Genomic DNA, 22,995 nt, shown 5'->3' with positions numbered 1-22,995 from the left:
TAATTAATATTTTTCAGTTGTATGTTATTTTAAGTGCATTATTTTATTATTATTTTTTGTAAATCATGCATGTTTGGACCGTTGCTGCGCATTTGGCCGCTGCACGCCATTGGCCCTCAACACTGTCAATCACCCACCACCTCTGGGGGCCAAGACACGCCCCTCGGGGCTCGGCGGTGGACGCTAATTGGCTGTGCTATTAGCCCCAGTGAAAGTCTACTGGCCAATCACGGGTGAGGAGGCGGGACGAGCAGTCCTTCGCGCCTACAGTGGAGGAATCGACGGTCCCTGAGCGCACACTGTCTGCAGGAGAGTACCGAGCACCACTCTCGGGAAAGGGAAATAACGGTTTCTTCTTTTCCTCGCCTCCCCGTCTGCGATCTAACTGCACGAAAAAAACCCGATCCTGATTCCGGGAAAAGGGGGGCTACTACTACTACTACACCTTATTGTTCCTAAGAGGTGGAGAGGGAAGCGAGGGATCGGAGCTGCAAGTTTTCCCCCCCTCTCCGCTTTTCTTTATTTGTTTTCTCCCCAGCAAAAAAAAAAAGGGATTCTGTATTCGGACTCGTTTGTGTTCCGCTCTCGCCGCAAAGATGATGGTCGGAGAGGTCGAAGTCAAGGAGCGACCGAGGCCGAGTCCGGACTATTTGATGCAGTTGTTGAACGAGAAGAAGCTCATGACCAGTTTGCCAAATCTCTGCGGCATCTTCACGCACCTCGAGCGGCTTCTCGATGAAGGTAAGAGTCGGCCGCGGAGCTGGTGGTCCGGGCCGTCGGCGACCAATCCTTACATCGGCGCACCCTGTCGAAAACACACCGCTGAAAACATTTAACACACTTTATTCCACCCGAATCACCACAATGTTGACTTTGTTTGCATGCGGGAGTCACGTGGCTGAGATTAGCCAATCGCGTTGACTTTTGTGGACGAGACAAAAACTTTCTCCGGAACACTTAAACTTCACTCCAGCATCGAGGTTTTGTCAAATAAACCACTTAAGGATGTGTGTTAAGGTGAACTTTACGCTATTTAGGAGGTATTTAGACAACAATTCACTACCCGGGCCTTGCTACCTTGCACATGTTCCAGTACTTTTAGCTTTAGCCACATTTTAAGCTAGCCTCACTGGGTGTGTGCGTGCCGCTGGACTCGATAACGTAACATTTTTACACTGACTAAATACATTAAAATTGCTATTTTTTGACCCTCTTCAAAAGATAATGGTGGCTTTTTCGTGTTTTTTTTTGTGAAAGTTGTTGCGCAGCAGCCGAGTTTAAACCGCGGAGGAATGTTGTGTGTGTGTGTGTTGCCCAAACAATGGCTACTACTTTTCGAAGCTCGGCAAGGCTTCTATAACTTCTCCTTCACTATAAACAAACCTCTGCCTTTACTTCTTTTTTTCCTCTTTTAGCTTTTCCGTCTCCCCATTTGTTGGTCGTTTTTGTCTACTCAGTCGTCCTTTAAATGTTGCTAGCCAGTATCAACAGCATTTTTATTTTATTTTTTAATTGAACAACAAACATACATTTATATTTCACACAAAAGTCAAGGCACTTTCAACAACAAGAAAAGAAAACAAAAGCAAATACTAAAAAATCTGAGAAAAAAAAGACAACAGGGACTACCTAAATCACTTTAAATGTATTTAACAAAGATATCAATTTTGCATTCTTAATCATTCTCCAAGATTTGATTGATAATTGTAAGCCATTAAGCCTTACTTTCACAATTCGACATTTATGTAGAAACAATTTTGCTCGAAGCATGACAAACCTTTCTATGTTACAGTCATTTATAAAAAATACCAAATTTGATCTCTTCTATAGTATCAACAGCATAAGTAGGTTTTATATAATCGAGCTAGGGGGCGCTCCTCCCCACCACCTAGAAGTAAAATTCACATTCTAGCACTATCAATGCACTCAAAACTACACGGAAATAACTTAATAGTTTCGGCGTTGCCCCGTGGCGTATATGCACCCAGTATGTTGCGGCAAAACCGGTCTGCACAGATTTCTACAAGCCTCCCTTCCAGATGGATGATAAGCAAGTCACATAACAGGAGTGAGTTACCCAACTGGAAACAAATGCCTTGGTTGCACAATGTAACCTCCACTGAAACAAACTTCTTCACGTGTAAGCAGTGTTGCAATAAGTTAAAGAATATGCTTAGAAATGGGCTGAAAGTGTCCGGAAAAGTGTTGCACTGCTTGGACAGATTAAATGAATCACTGCAGTTTTTACAGTGTGTTTTTAAGCTTGTCAGATGGATAACGGAATGTTGTTTTAATAGGCGTCACTTTAAATTGCGGAGAGTTGATATCATTGAACGAACAGCCCGATCCAGACCGTGATATATTTGTAGTGCAGACAGAACTTTAAATGTTGTATAAACGGAGTTCTAAAAAATGCGTCTTGTAGCTTCTGTGTCTCTGGTTGAAACTCGGCTCCATTGTTTGTGTATGTTCAAGAACACTCTCAGAAATAGGTTTTATCTTTTGAGAGCCAGCACCCCAAACATTTGTGTTTTGTTAAACGGGGATATTTTCTGTAGGAATGTATACCTCCTGACAAAAAAACACACTAAACGTCATGTCCATTGCACTGCTTCTCGGAGCAATATATATTTTTAAGTATTAGGGCAGTAAATGTGACACTTTTTGGGCATATTATATAAATGCCCACTGAATAGTTTTTTTTTCAAATTTTTCGGGTATAAAGGAAGGAATTTTAGTGTTTGTAGACGATTTACATCTGGTCAATAACCAGCTAAAATTTGGTATGTCTGAAGAATAACCGTACTCCCCGACCATGTTTATTTTATTGCTTGTTAGGTAGGCATAACTCCAAAAATTGTGCACTGATTTCCATGAAACTTATGTAGCTTAACACAAGTCCCGAATATTTTTTTTTCTAGTGAATTTGTCAAACTAGTTTTGTTGAGACAGGTTCACGAACATATTACAAATAGTCATACTAGCACCTTTTATTTACATTGTTTCATGATAGGATGGGTGGTGTTTATAGAGAACAGTCTGTGTATTTGACTAGATTTACTTTTGATCATGATCCGTAGTCCCAATTTTGGGGTATGTTTTCATGTATGTACATAAATATGGCATTGTGTTTACATGTTGATGGTTATTCATACAGGAAAGGACACTTTGTCAATACCTGCAGTTTGGTTAGTCGTCTATAGGTGGCATTCTGGTGGTATGCATGTCATCTATTTCCTATTGCACTAAGCTGTTTCTCGGCCCTCACGGCATACCCTTTACTTGTCCCCGGAGCAGTCAAAAAAAATGACTTACCATCTACAATCTAAGTGTGGACCTCCCCTGAAGTCTCATATTCCTTGAGTAACAGATGGCAATGTCCAGATGTGCATCGTAATTTCCCAGAATCCAAACCACCACGGTTCTTAAAAAAGTCAGCTTGGTTGGTGTTTTGTAATTCCGATACAGTGCCGGAACTCAAGCATTGAAATAATTGGAAACAAGATCGTAGTATGTGTGGTTCTTTTGAGAAAATCCAAAATACCATTGGTGCAAAAGTTATATTTTGATATGCATGGTTGCATTTCCTCGTATTTCAAAAACTAGTGTGTTACAAATACGTTTTTTTATTGGTTCTGGTAAAGTCCCGGCGCCTCCTAGACCTTGCACAGTAATTGCTAAATTAGATTTTGACCCAAGAGATCCAGCGTCATACTAAACATACTTTTCAGTTTGTTTTTCTGGTGTCAATGCAGGGCTTTTAGTACGGTATTGTGTTTGATGAACAGATGCAAAACTATTAAAAAACAAGACTCCCAAGCCCCTCACTTTCACACCCCACGCGGACTGCTTAAAGTTTACGAGTGAGTTTCCACAGCACCAGCCCAAACATTACCCCAGCGCCAGAAATTGCGTGTGCGTGCTATGAAAGTCACCCCAGTGCCGAGAAAGGCCCGAACGTCTGGATCTTGTTAGCATTTGTTTGCTTTTCTTGCCCTCTTTGACTCGGCTCGCCGCCCTGGTGCGAGATTTAGGCCTTCTGCGTTTTCACCCACATTAATGCTGTGCAATGCTGTCCACACCCATGGTAACATGATTTTGGTAAAACTTGTTATAGTCTTGGACTCTGTAACTATGTTACTAGTTAGAACCAAACACTTTAGACGCAGATTGTCTGAAGGTATGCTAGCCTGACAGCTGCATTAATCCACCCCCGACACTTCATCCACCCAGTTTTTAGTGCATGTCTTCACAGCTGTTCCTTTGACTGGGGGAGAAGCCAACCCCACCCTAGTCTCTCCCACCATTCTCAATGCGCTCACATTTTGTTGCTGACGTGAATGTAGTGCCTCAAGGTCATTGTGGTAGATTGACAGGAATGCGCCCCCCCCTTCCGTACGTTGCAGTTGTTCGTCTCCCTGAGGTGACACCTGCTGTGGAGTTTCTCTTTACGGCCTGCTAGCCAACAAGCAGCATCAAATTGCTGTATTTTTCCCTTGGCAGGAGACGACAGCCCATATAACACGTAGCGATGTAAGGGGGTTTTGCTTATGTGGCATTTTTTGTCCTATGATGATCCAAAAGAGTGAAGTATTGATTTTGAATTGTTTAATCAAAGCAAACCGCTCCCTTCGGGCTTGTTTTTAGATGTGTTTGTTTAATAGATTTAACGGGCCATTGTTGCAGAGCAACAACATGCTGCCCCACTGAACATTGCGGTGCATGGTACCACTTGTTCCCCCTTTTACATCACCACTTTTGTGTCTGCTTGTTTTTTCTCTTCCACAAGCTTGACTTTCCCTGGGGGAGCTGTCAACAATTGGAGGACAAACGGTCCCCTGTCCACCACGGAGCCCTTTGTTGCGAGACTGTTCCTTTGGGAATGGTTGTTTAGACACTTTGATACAATACCGTACGTCTGCACAGTTGTTTTCTTTATCCCCTCCCCATCCTTGTCATCCGGCTCCTTGTTATCTGTCTACATCTAGATAGAGTGAGCACATTTTCTAGGTTAACTCTTGTGTATTCAGCAACAGGACAGGACCTACGCTAACCTCTGACACACAATCAATGCGGCATCTATTAGGATAGAGCGCCGCACCGCTTAGTGCACCGATAGTGGCTGACACAATGAGTCAATCGAGGGTGTTTTGCCCTGCCGTCGTCGCAAGCTGAAACCTGCTTTATTCCCCATCAACCCCCACCCCCCAGACCCCCTTCACATCCTCTCCCAAAGCACCACTTTATAAGCTGGGATTTAATTAACGAGCGGCGATCTGCGCAACGCTTTACTGAGCCGTCGCCGCCATTGAGGAAATGCAATCTGGAAGCTTTGTGGGGTCTGGTTTTGTCTGCGTTTCCCCCCAAAACGAGTGTGGACCACAGACCGCTCGTGGTCCCCAGGAATTCCATAAGGAACTCAAAGCCTTAATTTAAAAGTAAAAAGTACAGGTAATGTTTACGGTATCATTCACTTAACGCTGGCATCTTTCCCACAGAAATCACCTCAACAGATGCAAAACTTGCAGAATTACCTAAAAAAAATTGTCAGGCAACATGCAGTGTAAAGGGGGCTCTCTTTTCTGTTGATTTCCAGCTTCCACCTGGGTTTCGGACTGTCCTTTTTTATTTTTTAGACTCTATTTCCAAACAATCTCCCCAGCATGAGAATCACTATTCTACAATAGTCACCACTTTCAGTGTTTTTGTGTCGTTAGGATTTAAGGGTTCAGTAGTAGCTGGATTCAATATTACTTGCCTTTTTAGAGGCTTTTGCAAGAGCTCCGTTACGTGGCCCTCTTGATCTTCAGGCCCTTCATTGTGACCCTAAACCCTGTCCCCCGTCATTCCACCCTTGGCCCCTGCATTAGCAACGGCACCTCCCAGCCGGTGTTGTGTGATAAAGTCATCAGACATCAGCTCTAGGGCTGTTATCGTATGCTTCAATCCCACGAGTGCTGGGGCCCTTCTTATCACTGCCTGCTTCTGCTTGGCCTCCTACTGTCTCTGACTGTTGACTTACTATCAGAGACGCTGTCGCCTGAATGTGACCAGTCTTTAAGTTTTAGGTACTCTTCCACGTATGCAAGGGTGCAATTTCTCATTTATGCCTTTACCGCAAACCACAGTTACTCCCTCTACCCTCCAAGTTATTTCAGCACTGAATCAAAACAATACTCTTCCGTTTTTATTTGCCTCTGGGGCCAAAACACATACAGGAAATTACACAATTTGAGACAGAAGAAGGTATTGTCTGTTTTTTTCCCCCTACTCTTCCAAGACGGGGAGGCGACAGCCAGACAAGCGACACCTGTTTTGCGTCCGCCGTCTTCCACAGAGGTGGAGTCATATTTCTTTTTTTGACTAAGATTGCATTATGAATCTACCTCTCATCCTGTCCCCACCCATCCTAGAACTACTCCTACCACTTTCTCACATTCTTTTAATTGTAGTCATTCTGAGCGTCTTTGTCTCATATTGTTTCTTTTTCATTCCCAAAGAGAAAGTGTGCAACAGTTACATACAACAGGAATCACACGTTCAACATTTAGAACCACTCTCTCTTTCCCATCCCTCTTTATCCCAAGAACGAGAGATCAAGATGAACTGAATGCTTACTCTGTCTCCTTGCCCGCCCACCACTGCTGCATTAATTTCCTGTGTCCTTTCACTGGAGGACTAGGAAGCGAATTTTGGCAACCATCTCAGGAATTCCTCTGCACTTAACCTCCACCACGTTTTTGTTTTTGTTTTCCCCAGCTGCTCCCTGTTGTCGCAGGTATACTGAAATATACGTTTTTCATAGCATGTCAACTCCAAGCTACTTTAAAGTCAACTAATAGCGCCCTAAATTTCTCATTTACCAGACTCTTTCAATGTTAATCTCCCTTTATACCGGTCCAGAGCCTTTAGTACTTTGGCCTCCCTGTGGTTCCAAGCCTTTTACCACGTCGTCTCACTCGTTTTCAGCCGGATGATAAATCAAAGGTGAATAATTTACCTGTCCACCATCCGCCTGTGTTGTTTCTGTGAGGCCTGGCAAGAGCAGGCGACGCTGCCATCACCTTCCCCGAGGGGTTGCAAAAAGTGCGTCAGTTTGATTCCTCTGAAGTTCTCTGTCATCTGAGTATGAAGCGGCCGACACTCTAACCTCGCTGTCAGCTGCTTGTCTCAAATCTGTGCGACCTCCATGCACTTCTAACACATTCTGTACAATGTTGTATTTCTCTGGGATATGTGACTATTTTTTTAATGTAGTTGGTATACTGTTAGAAGTGCAATTTAGCCATCAATCAAGTTCTTGGTCAATATTCTGTGTTGTTGTGCCTTGCTTTCGTCAAAGCTTGCCCTGCTTTTCTTATTCACCTAATGTGTGTTCAGTTTCCGTGCTTGGATTAACTTTAAAACTCTCATACTCCCACTGCAATATTCTTTTGAGTCAGCTCCAAACAATTGCAGCTCTAACGCAAGCTGTGTCGGGGCAATTCTATCTTTTGGTTTTTGTTATTTTACCACAGGCAGTCTCCATTTAACAGGCTTTGTGCCACCGATGACTGCGTCTCAATGTTGTCCGTTTGGATTTCCCCAGTGTTGCTTTGAATTAAATTGACAGTGTGTGTGAAAGTCTTCCTCGCGTGACTGCCACCTTGGAAATAGTGCAGAGGACAAGCAATCCTAGGTTTTTATTTGGTTTAGTGTGGACAAACACATTGGTTTCCTGTTTTAAGTGTAGCATTGCTGAATCCCTTTGTAAATAGGGGTTGGGCTAGATCCCTTAGTTCACGGCACAGTGAACCTCTCTCCAGAGAATATAATACAGCTGCTACTCCTAAAAACCTGATTTTCTGGAGAATATTTTGTGGAGTTTTCGCAATAGTGTGCAAATCATAAGCTATATATATATATCAATTCATACTATAACGACCGGTTAATGTTTTATGTTTGTGTGGTTTGGATTTGATGTCAGTTTTTCCCATGTTTGCAAACACACCGTCCGTGCCTGAAAGGTGATTAGCAGAGAATGAGGAGGTGTTGTGTGTCTGAGGAAGCGTGGACTCGCAAGACGAAAGTGTTTGCACGGGAGGTAAAACTTGTTTGAATTGTGCCGTTGCATTGGACTTCGTGTGTTTTTTTTTTCTGCGAGCTACAATATATTAATTTAATTTGTTTTCAAGTAAAAAAAAAATTCAAGGTGTGGCGTTAATGAAAATGCTGTGGCGTATATCGGTATCTTAAACAAAACATACAAAGTGCTTAAGGTTGCCTAAGTGTTTTATGGCTAGAATAACTAGCGTTGAGACTCAGATTACTTTTGTTGTATTAAAGTAACGTGTTGTTTATCTTATAAAGTAATTAGTTAGCCGTTACTATTAACGTTAGGTTTATAGCCTCATGCTTGTGCTCGGGGATAGATAGTTTTTACTCGCTCAAAGGCTGCTACGCGATCGTTTATTTTTTCCTCTCGCTTGCACTTTTAACATGGAGGATTACATATCTAAAATAAAACAGTTTTCTAAACTGGACTTTCAGTTGAAGCAGGAGGTAATAATTAAAGGAAGATCTCCATCGAGACAGAGACTTTTGAAACTGAAGAAAGATAAGGAAGACTGCTATAAACAAGTTATCGGTACTTTTGTTCAGAAGGAGCTGCACATGGACTTCATTTATAAGTAAAGGTAAGACCATAATAATGTTTTTTTTAATTAAATGTGCTTTTCATGATGGTATCCTTACATCACACTCAAATTTATAAGCGCAGGCTTAAATTTACCGCATGCCTCTGGTAAGCGCCGGAGTGAGAAGAGGTTTTAAATTAATTACCGCCCCGGCGCTAATTCAAGGAAATACGGTAGACTTATAATTAGCTGCTAGCCACTTGTCAGCTGGGGCACTGAAAATAAATGCAGTGTCAGCCAGGGGTTCTGCATTCAAAAGCATTAACCGGCAATGGCGGTTACAAACTTTTTTATGAACATTTTCCAATACTGATCAGAGGCCGATCAATTGACACATTCTTAACTTTTTTATCCCAGCCTACAAGTTTTCTAAGACACTTTCTCTGAAGTTGTTGTGAAAATATAATCTATTCACAGGGTGTTATATTTTGGGTAAATACAGTATTTTACTGTCCAAATATGCATCAGCCCTTACATATGCTGTTTACAGGTACATATTTTTTCACTAAGTTTGTGGTAATTTTAAACCGTTGTACCCACACCACACACATACCGACAATTTTCTCAGACATCATGCACTTTGTTTACACAGGTCATTAATCCACTGGAGCCCCCTTGGTACTTAGTCAGCAATGTTTCAGCTGCAGCAACAGGATCCCCTCTTTCTAGACACAGTAGCAGTATTGCCAATGTGCGCTTTGCCGGCGAATGGAAGCAGAAACGGCACTACAGCGCTTACGTTCCACCCTGACTGCTTTGACCGTAACGTACATTGCATGCTCGTAACTAAACACATTGCCTGACATCCGCTGGCAGGTGCTGTCGGTTTAAAATAACAACCCATAAGTAACTGCACTTTTGTCCTTGTTGAGTCTGTTTGTCGTCAGGTTGAGCTCTGCCTGTCCTTATCGGCGCAGTTGTTGGGGGGCGGGGGAGGGATTACTGTGCCAAATACAAACAAAGGGGGCGTTTTATGCTACTGAAACACAGAGCTCATTTACTACCATTTGTAACATGCAAATATTGTTATGAAACCCCCAAAGTCTGCTGCTCACTTGATGGATTGTTCCCACACAAAGAAGGAAGGCGTGTCAGGCGAAGGGAAGATACGAAGTATGATAGTCAACAGTGGTTCTGGTTGTGGGGGACAGAATTCCTCCTATGCGATCTGAATGAGGTCATCTTGTTGGCTACAGGGAAGGTTATTGACCCCCTTGCTCAGCTCCACACGCCACCCCCGTGTCCTGCCTTCCTCGCCTCAACCAATGATAGACACACAAAGGCTGTTTTGTGTTGTTATTGGGCCAGACACACACTGTTGTGGTCATCCCTGCTGCACACAAGCGGTGTCTGTCTAACAGAGGTCAGATGCGTCACGATGGGGAAATTTCAAACCACGGTTATCGTTATCACGGTATTGTGGAATGTGGTCAAAAAATACTTATACACATCGAAATATTTTTAACCTACTGCTCGCTAGTGTTACCATATCTGAGTTATTGTGTAGAAATATGGGGAAATAACGACAAAAGTACACTTCATTCATTAACGGTGTTACAAAACAGATCAGTTAGAATAATACATGGTGTTGGATATAGAGAACATACAAACCCTTTATTTATTGATTCAAAAATACTGAAATTCCACAACATAATGAATTTGCAAACAGCTAAGATTATACACAATGCAAACTATAACCTGCTACCTAAGACTATACAACAATTCTTCTCAACAAAAGAGGAGAAAAATGTAATTAAAAACAACACTTAAGACCTTCAGTATATCAGTATGTGGAATTAAATTATGGAATGTATTAAGCAAAGAAATCAAACAATGTACTAATATGATCCACTTCAAGAAACTCTTTGTGTTTACAAAGTACAAAGAAGAAGAACTATGATAAACATTCTGAATTTATCTCATCCATCCATTCATTTTCAAGATAATATTACTCATCTCACCATATGAAATGTAACTTACTTCACCGAGTATTATTTATTTATTTTTATTGTGATTACTTATGGAGTATATTGTGAATAAATTGAGAACAGGAAATGAACAAACGTTTTAGCAACTGTTATGCAAAGGAAAAGGGGTAGGATTAAATAAGCTCTGCTTCTTCCTACTCCTTTTCGAACATGTAGAATAGAGAAACTGGAAATTGTGATGTATCATGTATGCATGCATGCATGTTTGAAATAAAATCAAACTCAACTCAAGTTTTTTTTTTTTTTTTTTTTTTTTTAAATAGACACAACTTTAGAAGAAAACATGAAATATTGTTTTGGCTTTTTAAGATCCACATTATTTTTGAGTATTTAAATATGTTTATCTTCTTTCGTTCTGATTTGTAATAGTTTCAGTGTGTTTTTTTGTTATTGCAAAAATGCAAAACAAGGGTTGCACCTCCGGTTTATGTGACGTAATGCTGATGCACACAGTGTTATAGACACATTTGTGCACAGAACGATCACTTTGTTCTAAGGCAGGGATAGGGAACCTATGGCTCTTGTTCCAGATGTGGCTCTTTTGATGATTGCATCTGGCTCTCAGATAAATCTTAGCTGACATTGCTTAACACGATAATGAATAATTCTGCTGGTAATTACAGTGTTAATAATAACGTAAAAAATATAAAACATTCTCATGCATTTTAATCCATCTATCCGTTTTGTACCGCATCTGTTCAAGAAGTCACATTAATAGTAAGAAGTACTTTATTTATTATTGGTTAGCTTCAGAGTAACAATGTTATTAAAAAGAATAAGAGACTTTTTATACTCTAAAATGTTGGTCTTACTTAAAAATGCGCGCATTTAGTTGTATTCAGTGTTAAAAAATATTATATGGCTCTCACAGAAATACATTTTAAAATATTTGGCTCTAATGGCTCTCTCAGCCAAAAAGGTCCCCAACCCCTGTTCTAACGGAACACAGCCTACAAATGTTTAAATGTGTATATTTAAACAGCTTAGTTGCTCAAACAGCAACGTGTTTCTAAGTGTTTAGATTGGGGTATGTCGTTTCTTAATGGAGAAAGATATTCATGTCTTGTCTCTTGTATTCATGTTAGCATTTAAGATAGCTAGCCAGCCATTAGTGTGCTCGTTTGCTTCCCCAGTAAATGATCAGTATCACCAGCCCATGAGTTTATAGAAGTGCGTTTATCAATCACAGTTTTACGATCATTTTAGTTTTAAACAGTAATACTAACCGTTGGGAGTTAGTTGTTAGGTCCCTCGTCACAACACACTTGTAATATGTTTAAGTGTCAATATTTCAATGTGGAGTACTTAATTGAAAAGCTGCTTTTTGGCAGGTTTGCCCTGAAAAAGATTATCTGCTCTAGTTTGTCTGGTGTAAATGTTTCCTTCGAGGGCATGTCAGGGCAAGCTGGCTTGATGCCGTCAGATAAAATTGAAATGTTATTAAAGCGTCCGGATGGATTTGTTATAATAGCACTAATTTATTGGCTAGCTGTCGCATTAGGTAAAGTCCCCGCAGCTGGGCAGTGATGGTGCGTAGCTGCAGCTAGGACGTGTGTGCTGGTGCCGGCTGTCGAGGTGCTGTCGACACCTCAGGGTGCTAGCGTCAGGAGATGGACTTGTCTTCTTCTTCTCCCTAGTCCTGGAGTGTGTTCTTATTGATGCTCCGCCTCCATCGCCATGCATTTCATCACCTTTTTATCGCTCTAAAGCCCGAACGTGCATTCCACCAGCTGGTAGGAGGTAGTGTACCGCTTGACACATGGCATGTTCCATTCTTGTCTTCATGTTTTCCAAAGTAGAAAATTGCTGTTCCCAAGGGAATGACTCATTTTCCTGGCTTTGTTTTTTGTATGTTTGACCGGAATGATTTAAACTAATCCGTCTGTTCATCATCTGTCTCAACCCCCTATTTTGCCCTCATCTTTTCTACATATGTTTTCTTTTTGGCGGTCTTTCCTCCACTTGTGTGCGAGATATTCCGCCCTGAGGCGCCCTTTGCCTCGTTCATGTGAAGACCAGTGGTGATGTTAAAGGCCCGCAACGTGGCCTGTCGCTTCGCATCAGCCCAGCGCTCGCCTGGGATCCTAGCGGTGCCTGCTGGCTCTTGACACGATCACTCCAAGGCTTAAATGTTGCTCGAAAACAACACTTCGGTGGCAGCGTCTGCAGTCTTGTGTATATTCTCCTTCTCATATTGGTGAACACTGTGACACTGTTCAGTGGAACTGTAGCTATTTGAGGAATGATTCCTATTTTTTTCTTACAACCCCATCAGCGTGCCTTTTCAAACACTACTTTTAACCCTATCCAGCAGACAAAACAACCACCTCAAACTAAAAGTAGTTCATCCTATGGCTGATCGATATGGCCAAAAACTACATCACGATATACGTTTTTATATTGATCGATATTGATAATTATTGATACTTTTTATGGCTTATTTAAGCCTGCCAATAAATACAGTAAAACAATTTCCAACTACCCGTGGGTGCTATTTATCAGTGGAGAGAGTGTCTGGGAGCCAGGTAGCATGAATGCCCTCAAATATACCTACAAATGAGGCATAACGATGCAACATGTACATATAGCTAGCCTAAATAGCATGTTAGCATCGATTAGCTTGCAGTCATAAAGTGACCAAATATGCCCGATTAGCACTCCACACAAGTCAATAACAACAACAAAACTCACCTTTGTGCATTCATGCACAACATTAAAAGTTTAGTGGACAAAATGAGACAGAAAAAGAATTGGCATAAAACATGTCCTAGAAAGTCGGAGAAAGTTATATAAGTAAACAAACTACGGTGAGTTCAAGGACCGCCAAAATTAGTAGGACAAAACGGCGCTTGCCAAATACTTGAAATAGTGAAGCATGTTTAATATAAACAGTGTGATTTATAACAATTAGGGAGGTTTGTGTCATGTTTGTCCTCCTACAGAAACCATATTAAAACCAAAAATATTTTTTTTCCCCTCATCTTTTTCCATTTTTCATACATTTTTTAAAAAGCTCCAGAGAGCCACTAGGGAGGCGCTATAGAGACGCGGATTGCCGACCCCCGGGCTAAGGTAATACAATAATTAAAATAGATTTGAAGTTATTTGCAGATTTGAGACTCTAGATAGCTGTAGTGAAAAGCTATTGAACACTGGGAATAAGCCAATTTAACCAACGCATTGGAAGTGTCAGGATGTTGCCGCACTGTCGCCATTAAAACCAACAAAACTAAAGACAAGTTTCTGTTATTGGGTTGATGTATCAAGATATCACAGTTTTTCTTTTCACTCCATGCAGTGAATCCACAGCAAGACAGAAATACGGCGCAACCACACTAGTGTTATGAGAGTAGCGTGTGTGTGTGTGTGTGTGCTCCTTTTTAAGAATGGCAGTGTATTGGGTGAGTGACGTCATTAAGCAAGCGGTAGCATGCAAGTGCAGCAGTAGTGGCGAATGTGTCTGGTTGTGTCCTCCAGAAATAAGAATAAAGTGATCAAATTGTCACAAATCGGCGGCCCGGTCATTCCGACCTGAAAGCGGAACTTAGCAGACTCATTGTCGGGTAAAGTGACGGGTGTTACCCCCGACGAAAACATCGGCCAGCTGCCCCTGTGCTCTTAGACCATGGTCTGGGACTGGGAGCCGAACAGCAGGAAAAGTGTAGTTTGATACTGTTACGTGATTGGCTGTCAGCGTGTCCCTCCCATTGCTTGTTTCCTGTATTCCCAAAGTGCGAGTGATTCATGAAACAAATCTTGCTTCATAATTCATGGTTTCTTCCGACCAAAAAATATAAATATATTTAGAATATTTTATCGAGCACATTTTATATTGATATCGATTAAGTGTCTATCGATATATATATTGATATTGTATTATCGGACCAACCCGAGTTCATCCCAAGGGATTTTTTTACTAATACTTCTCTTTCAAACGCTATGAATAAGGACTATAAGCCGCTACTTTTTTCCTACGCTTTGAACCCAGTGGCTTATAAAATGGTGCACTTAATTTACTGATATTTCTTCGCTGACTGCTATAATGCAAATAGTTTTCATAAAATACATGTAAAAACACTGAAAGTGTTTATTGTGGTGCTATGGCGCCATTTTTTGGATGAGTTCACTCACTGCAGATGCTGTGGGGTGAATGTCTACAGTTTATCCTTCTGTTTAGAGTTTTCAACCGGACGTAAAAGTGCTGTTCCGTCTTCTAGGCATGCATAGCGTTTCTATTCGTATATGGACAAACTAAAACAAATCTTATTTGCTAAACCGTCTTATGTGTGATCTCTGTATTAGGGCTGTACACTAAGCTTTTTCCCTTGTAGCACCGGTGCTACTAAATGAGAAAAATTGTAGCACAGAAAACATTTTTGTAGGGCAGAAACAATTTAGGAGCAATATGAAATGAGTGAAAATTAAATGTCCTTTTTTTGTGTGTGTAATTTTTTACAGTGTTGCATGCTTTTTCTATTGCAGCGTATGAATGCGCATTGTGTTCTGTGTCCTGATTCGCTAAGGAACTGTAGACCGTTGTTAATCAATCTTTTTCATGCCATGTGTCCTGTACAGTACGGAATGCGTTTAGCTTGCCTAATTTACAAAATTGTTTGACGCGAGCATACATATACGGTACACTACTGTAAACGAAAAAAAACATCTAATGAATATAAAAAAAAACAACCTGTTAAATAAAAAAACATGCACAGTAAATGAAAAGAAAACATCCTGTAAATGAAAAAAACATATAGTGTAAACAAAAAATATATATAATGAACGAAAACACATAAACGAGAAAACAAATCAACTTTTATTACACGGATTTCACTTAAAGCAGGTGTTTTTTGGAACGTAACCATAGATATATAGATAGATATATGTAAATATCAATATAGATAGATAGATATCTATTTATAGAGATAGATATACACACACACACAGAGCTAAAACCGCCCAATTAGCGTCAGCTAATACAAGCGAAATGACTGAATATTGTAACAAATTCCTACAATTTGTTTTATTTTTAACAATGTGTGTTTTGCCAGCTATACGGCTTATCTGTGTACTTTAATCCATAGTTTTATTTTTAGTATTTACTAATTGTATTTTTCTTAAAACACAGACCAAGATTGGCAACCATAAATATGAAGCATTTAATATAATGTCAAAGCTTTTTATTCTTTTCCAACCTAATAATTTAATATGGCAGACTGTGTAATATGGAAACATGTAAATAGTTTGAGTGCAACAAGAAAACCGCAATTTGTTTAATGCCTTTCAATTTCAACCTTCTAAAATTGTTTTAAGTAGGTTTAATGTACAATAATGTGTTATTGGGTGGGCGTTTTATAGGAGTGTAAATCTGGAAAGGACAACAAATAGCTGTTAGAGTGTAATTTAAAGATCCCATTTAGATGTAAATTAATTGAAATATCATGTCTTTGATTCCTCACCAACTGTATACCTTACTAACTTTTGATATGTACAAGAAAACTGACTTGTTTGTCACAAAAAACAGATCTTGCGAGCACAATTTGAAGGTGAACGTAGTCTCCTGGTAAGTTTTCGCCTGGTGGCATCAAAGCTTTTTGTGTAGTAATCAAGTGACCTCATTCTCTCGTAATGAGAGGTTGGCAAGGAGGAATGTGCTTGTTCCTCATTCTGCCATGTTTGCTTACATACTCAACCCTTTTTTTGTCAGGCTCCTGACACTACAATCTTGTCCTCAAACAAAAAGCCAACAGAGGTGTGGGAAGATGTGTTAAAGTATTACAATTACCTTGTCCTTGTGTTTTTTTCATCATGTTTTTGTGGCAAGGCAGAAGAGTACTTGACATAAATGGAAGATTGACTTGAATATGAGTCAGAACTATCTTTCAAGAACTGTTTTTGAAGAAGACAAAATCAAAAACCATAAAGACTATCTTTTTAAAGATTAGTAGATTGGTACTTTTTTAGCTTCTGGTACTTCTAGTTACTTCTTAGCTGTTCAATAGTTGATGGCTATACTTCATTGATCACCATTATCTTAAAAGTAGCGTCATAACTTGCCTGTTTGCTTAGTTGCATACAACCTTTAAGACACTAATTTCACCGTATCCTGGTCACTGCAGTGTGACTGACAGTATTGATTGACTAATTGTATCTATGAGCAATGAAGGCAAGCTTTGCATTGTTTAGTTTTGCAGTTATTAAGTTACAAAACATTCATTGCTTCTGAGCCAATTGTTGAAAGTACTATTTATATTTGTAAAATATTTATAGTTTTTGTTTCGGCAACACAATCACTTTAAGATCTGCGTTATCGCCACTTAGGGTACAGGAGTGCTTCGGTATCAACTACAATGTTTTTACAAGTTGGCCTCTGCTGAAGGCCTTTGCTTATTTTTTTGCTTTTAAAATTCCCACACTCGTCGTAAAGACAGTGGTCTCCTCTGTGGTTTGGGTGCAGACAGGAAGCAAAGTGGAGGTTATCTTTGCCACCTGTGTCGACAGCTTTAGCTTTTCCTTCCTCTACCCCCCCGCCCCCCCACGTCTTTCATTTCCTGACCGCTGGACTCCTTCCGGACATTGTTACCCCTACTAAATGACCAGCAGTGTGCAAGCCTGGTCGTAACTTGGATGCTTTTGTAGCGGAGTAATTTTTTCTTCATTTTTAAATTTGGTTGTCCTTCATCCCTGTCTTTTTAGTTCAAAATGTTATTTAAAGTAGTGCTGCAGGCATGGAAAACAGTCGACAATCAGGTTGCATTACTGGAAGGAATTGTCCATCTTCGTTTCTGTGCCAAATGTCAGAAATGGTCATTTATTGTTGTAGTCTACAGAAAATGTGACCAACACTTGCTCTTCCAACCCACTTCTTAGCAATACATCCTGAGTCTTCATCCTGTTATTCTTCCCCCTTCCTTTTCATACATTGTCACATCTCTTGGTGAGCTTACAGCGTGCATCCTGCACTTTATTTACCACAGCTATTGTGTGTATTGGTGATCTTTGCAGAGGGGTTTTGTAAGCAAACGCTGTTTTTTGTTTGTAAATACATTGGCTGCATTGGGTGTACGTCAACAAAGACCATCGACAGCAGTAATGGGTTAAACTAAAGCAAAAAAGTAGGATTCCCTACATGAGTGAAGACTACATGATTCTATGCACATCTGTCTGAGGGTTGAATGAAAATGTATATACAATTGATAAAACTATAGGTTTTATAGTATTTGTGGTTCTCTTTTCTCTGGTTAACACAGCAATAACATATATTTACTCAGAGGGAGTTTTGTGTGCATTTCTGTTTGAGCGAAGCTGCGTATTGGGGCGACTGATAAAGGTGTTCCGAGAAGAGATGTGCTGTATTTGCGGAATGTCTCAGCTTGGGCTACACTGAATTAGTTTTGTTACAAGTCACACTATAATTAGCTGGGGGAAACACAGCTCCCAGCATTCTGTTAGCCAGCTTCCTTTTTTGATAAACAGTTACATCTCTCAGCTATTCTGGGACACTGGCTGAACTCTGGTTTATAGAAATAAGTTAACAGCGAACATGGAATAAATTATAACAAAACCAATGCTGCTGCACCAGTGTGGGAATATTTCAGTTTAAACCTTTGGAACAAGATGAGCATATCAACACTGAGGAGTCTGTTTGCTGAATGAGCTCGAATACAACAAATTTGAAACAAACTACCCTACAGTCCGTACTCACTTTGCGTTTGGTGATCAAGCTATGTCAGTGTAAAAAAATCAGTTTAGTTTAAAAAGGCCTTAACTTGATTGTCAGTTAAGTAATGTACAACTCTACCTCTGACTGCATGTTAAATGTTGAAGTGCAACTTTGTCTGTCAATACTTTATTTTTGCCATTTTATTTATTGTTTTGGTTGTGTATATTTGAGGCTCCCCACCCTCTCCTTAACATTTTATTGCTATTGGTTGTAACTTTTATTCATGTGCAAAATTTTACAAACAGACAAAGTACATTTTATTGTTATTTGTTTCATTTAACTTGGAGATTAAAGTTTTCATTCCAATTACAATGTTAAAATATACGGGAAGTATACGTTTATTGCATTTGAAAGGATATTAATGCATTATTATATGTAGTATTGCATCAATGGTTGATTTGGTCTCATAAAAATAATGGCAATACTGTACAGTAGTTTATCGGCAATAATTTGTAGGTCAATATATCTTCAAAGTCTAGTCTCACATCATCTCACAACCTCATCCAGGGTGATAATTTTAGTATATACGAGACTTAATGGTTTTGCTACTGAGCCAAGTAATGCTATTTTCATAAATGCACTACTTTCCAATACAGAGTAAAATGAAATAGTTTTTTTGGTTTCCACTTTCCCTTATTACTCTTTTTTTATATAGTTGTATTTCCAAATGATCAGAATATTATTTGTCTTTCATCATCGTCTCCTTTTCTCCATTCTCTCTCCTTGTCTCTCTGCATGCTTTGTCTAACCTGCACAGCCACATGCCCTGACACACTCCTGGAGCACACACAGTAGACACTGCAGTCACCACCAAGCAGTCAGAAGACTCGGAGTCTTTTCCCACCTTCTTCATTCCACTCCTGCGTGCATTCACACAAAGGCAGCTCCAGAAGTCGTGCATTTACTATGACCAGTGATGAATGGCTTTGCAGATTGCTCCTCTGGGATGCCGCCACACCCACACACTACATACAACCTATTGCTATGCTCTCGACTGTGCAGTTAGAGGTGAGCAAAATGGCGACATGTTTACAGCTTTTAAACAATTTCAAAATGAGACAAATTTTAAGGAAAGGGAATATGGGTACTTTCACACTGATTTTTGTGTCTGTTTCTACCCTGGTTTGGAGTTTTTTTCACTTTGTTAAAAAGCCCTCCTGAACGGTTAGCAACAGGTGCTGTAATAGCAGTTGGTATGTGGAACTGTGACGGAAACTGCAAACAAAAACTTGTCTTTGTCAATAACTTTGAAAGTTATCTGGACACTACTGAGCTATGGTACACCAGCAAGTGACCATGTCCACTTTTAAGGGATATTTTCACACGATGGAACGGAGTGGAGGGAAGGCTGTTCTGTAACTCGCCTACTTTCCCTCTTTACTTTGTATAGTTACTCTCAGGTCGTTAAGTCCAGTGCAAAGTAAAACGTTTTTAGCTTACTGCCTACCAATAAATATGTTGCGAAGAGGTTTTAAAGGGGAACATTATCACCAGACCTATGTAAGCGTCAATATATACCTTGATGTTGCAGAAAAAAGACCATATATTTTTTTAACCGATTTCCGAACTCTAAATGGGTGAATTTTGGCGAATTAAACGCCTTTCTATTATTTGCTCTCGGAGCGATGACGTCACAACGGGAAGCAATCCGCCATTTTCTCAAACACAGAGTCAAATCAGCTCTGTTATTTTCCGTTTTTTCGACTGTTTTCCGTACCTCGGAGACATCATGCCTCGTCAGTGTGTTGTCGGAGGGTGTAACAACACGAACAGGGACGATTCAAGTTGCACCAGTGGCCCAAAGATGCGAAAGTGGCAAGAAATTGGACGTTTGTTCCGCACACTTTACCGACGAAAGCTATGCTACGACAGAGATGGCAAGAATGTGTGGATATCCTGTGACACTCAAAGCAGATGCATTTCCAACGATAAAGTCAAAGAAATTTGCCGCCAGACCCCCATTGAATCTGCCGGAGTGTGTGAGCAATTCAGGGACAAAGGACCTCGGTAGCACGGCAAGCAATGGCGGCAGTTTGTTCCCGCAGACGAGCGAGCTAAACCCCCTGGATGTCTTGGCTCACACCGTCCCTTATGCCACCAAAGATGATCAAGAGAAGAATATTGACCCTAGCTTCCCTGGCCTGCTGACATCAACTCCAAAACTGGACAGATCAGCTTTCAGGAAAAGAGCGCGGGTGAGGGTATGTCTACAGAATATATAAATTGATGAAAATTGGGCTGTCTGCACTCTCAAAATGCATGTTGTTGCCAAATGTATTTCATATGCTGTAAACCTAGTTCATAGTTGTTAGTTTCTTTTAATGCCAAACAAACACATACCAATCGTTGGTTAGAAGGCGATCGCCGAATTCGTCCTCGCTTTCTCCCGTGTCGCTGGCTGTCGTGTCGTTTTCGTCGGTTTCGCTTACATACGGTTCAAACCGATATGCCTCAATAGCTTCAGTTTCTTCTTCAATTTCGTTTTCGCTACCTGTCTCCACACTACAACCATCCGTTTCAATACATGCGTAATCTGTTGAATCGCTTAAGCCGCTGAAATCCGAGTCTGAATCCGAGCTAATGTCGCTATAGCTTGCTGTTCTATGCGCCATGTTTGTTTGAGTTGGCATCACTATGTGACGTCACAGGAAAATGGACGGGTGTACCGGTATATAACGATGGTTAAAATCAGGCACTTTGAAGCTTTTTTTAGGGATATTGCGTGATGGGTAAAATTTGGAAAAAAACTTCGAAAAATAAAATAAGCCACTGGGAACTGATTTTTAATGGTTTTAACCCTTCTGAAATTGTGATAATGTTCCCCTTTAAGGTGTGATTTTGCAGAAACAAAACATGGCAAAAGTCAAATATTTTTGCAACAACAACCAGGACTGTGGTGAAATCAGGTAATAAATAGACATAGGGAGTAATAAAGCACTTAATTTTGATCTACATAATATGTAATGATGGTTCTTTAATTAATGAAACATTTGCATAGATTTTGTTTTACGAAGACCTCCATGAATAATAAAAAACAAGGACCCAGATTTCCCTCGCCCGGACGCGGGTCACCGGGGCCCCCCTCTGGAGCCAGGCCCGGAGGTGGGGCACGATGGGGAGCGCCTGGTGGCCGGGCCTGTCCCCATGGGGCCCGGCCGGGCACAGCCCGAAGAGGCAACGTGGGTCCCCCCTCCAATGGGCTCACCACCCATAGCAGGGGTCATAGAGGTCGGGTGCGATGTGAGCTGGGCGGCAGCCGAAGGCAGGGCACTTGGCGGTCCGATCCTCGGCTACAGAAGCTAGCTCTTGGGACGTGGAACGTCACCTCGCTGGGGGGGAAGGAGCCTGAGCTAGTGCGCGAAGTGGAGAAGTTCCGGCTAGATATAGTCGGACTCACTTCGACGCACAGCAAGGGCTCTGGAACCAGTTCTCTCGAGAGGGGCTGGACTCTCTTCCACTCTGGCGTTGCCGGCAGTGAGAGGCGACGGGCTGGGGTGGCAATTCTTGTTCCCCCCCGGCTCAGAGCCTGTACGTTGGAGTTCAACCTGGTGGACGAGAGGGTAGCTTCCCTCCGCCTTCAGGTGGGGGAACGGGTCCTGACTGTGGTTTGCGCTTACGCGCCAAACTGCAGTTCAGAGTACCCACCCTTTTTGGATTCACTCGAGGGAGTACTTGAGAGTGCTCCCCCGGGTGATTCCCTCGTGCTACTGGGGGACTTCAATGCTCATGTTGGCAACGACAGTGAAACCTGAAGAGGCGTGATTGGGAAGAATGGCTGCCCGGATCTGAACCCGAGCGGTGTTTTGTTATTGGACTTTTGTGCCCGACACAGATTGTCCATAACGAACACCATGTTCAAACATAAGGGTGTCCATATGTGCACTTGGCACCAGGACACCCTAGGCCGCAGTTCCATGATCGACTTTGTAGTTGTGTCATCGGATTTGCGGCCTCATGTTTTGGACACTCGGGTGAAGAGAGGGGCGGAGCTTTCTACCGATCATCACCTGGTGGTGAGTTGGCTGCGATGGTGGGGGAGGATGCCGGACAGACCTGGCAGGCCCAAACGCATTGTGAGGGTTTGCTGGGAACGTCTGGCAGAGTCTCCTGTCAGAGAGAGTTTCAATTCCCACCTCCGGAACGACTTTGAACATGTCACGAGGGAGGTGCTGGACATTGAGTCCGAATGGACCATGTTCCGCGCCTCTATTGTCGAGGCGGCTGATTGGAGCTGTGGCCGCAAGGTAGTTGGTGCTTGTCGTGGCGGTAATCCTAGAACCCGTTGGTGGACACCGGCGGTGAGGGATGCCGTCAAGCTGAAGAAGGAGTCCTATCGGGTTCTTTTGGCTCATAGGACTCCTGAGGCAGCGGACAGGTACCGACAGGCCAAGCGGTCTGCGACTTCAGCGGTCGCAGAGGCAAAAACTCGGACATGGGAGGAGTTCGGGGAAGCCATGGAAAACGACTTCCGGGCGGCTTCGAAGCAATTCTGGACCACCATCCGCCGCCTCAGGAAGGGGAAGCAGTGCAGTGTCAACACCGTGTATGGTGGGGATGGTGCTCTGCTGACCTCGACTGCGTATGTTGTGGATCGGTGGAGAGAATACTTCGA

General features: G+C 41.6%; 1 protein-coding gene across 5 annotated transcripts in view; it reads left to right on the top strand.

The window, feature by feature from the left end:
- Positions 1–255: 255 nt before the first annotated feature.
- qkia (QKI, KH domain containing, RNA binding a) overlaps positions 256–22,995 on the top strand; it is a 148,856-nt gene continuing 126,116 nt past the window's right edge. For 3 of the 5 annotated variants that reach the window (XM_061968208.2, XM_061968209.2, XM_061968207.2), the window contains exon 1: positions 257–741. In XM_061968208.2, coding sequence (XP_061824192.1) covers positions 597–741 — 145 coding nt within the window. In that variant the 5' untranslated portion in view covers positions 257–596. Of the gene's footprint in view, positions 742–22,995 lie in introns of all 5 variants that reach the window. The other 2 variants (XM_061968206.2, XM_061968210.2) reach the window with 2 other exon arrangements.

Source organism: Nerophis lumbriciformis, linkage group LG08, assembly GCF_033978685.3.
Source record: "Nerophis lumbriciformis linkage group LG08, RoL_Nlum_v2.1, whole genome shotgun sequence".
NCBI lineage: Eukaryota > Metazoa > Chordata > Actinopteri > Syngnathiformes > Syngnathidae > Nerophis > Nerophis lumbriciformis.
This window is presented reverse-complemented; position numbering and strand designations above follow the sequence as displayed.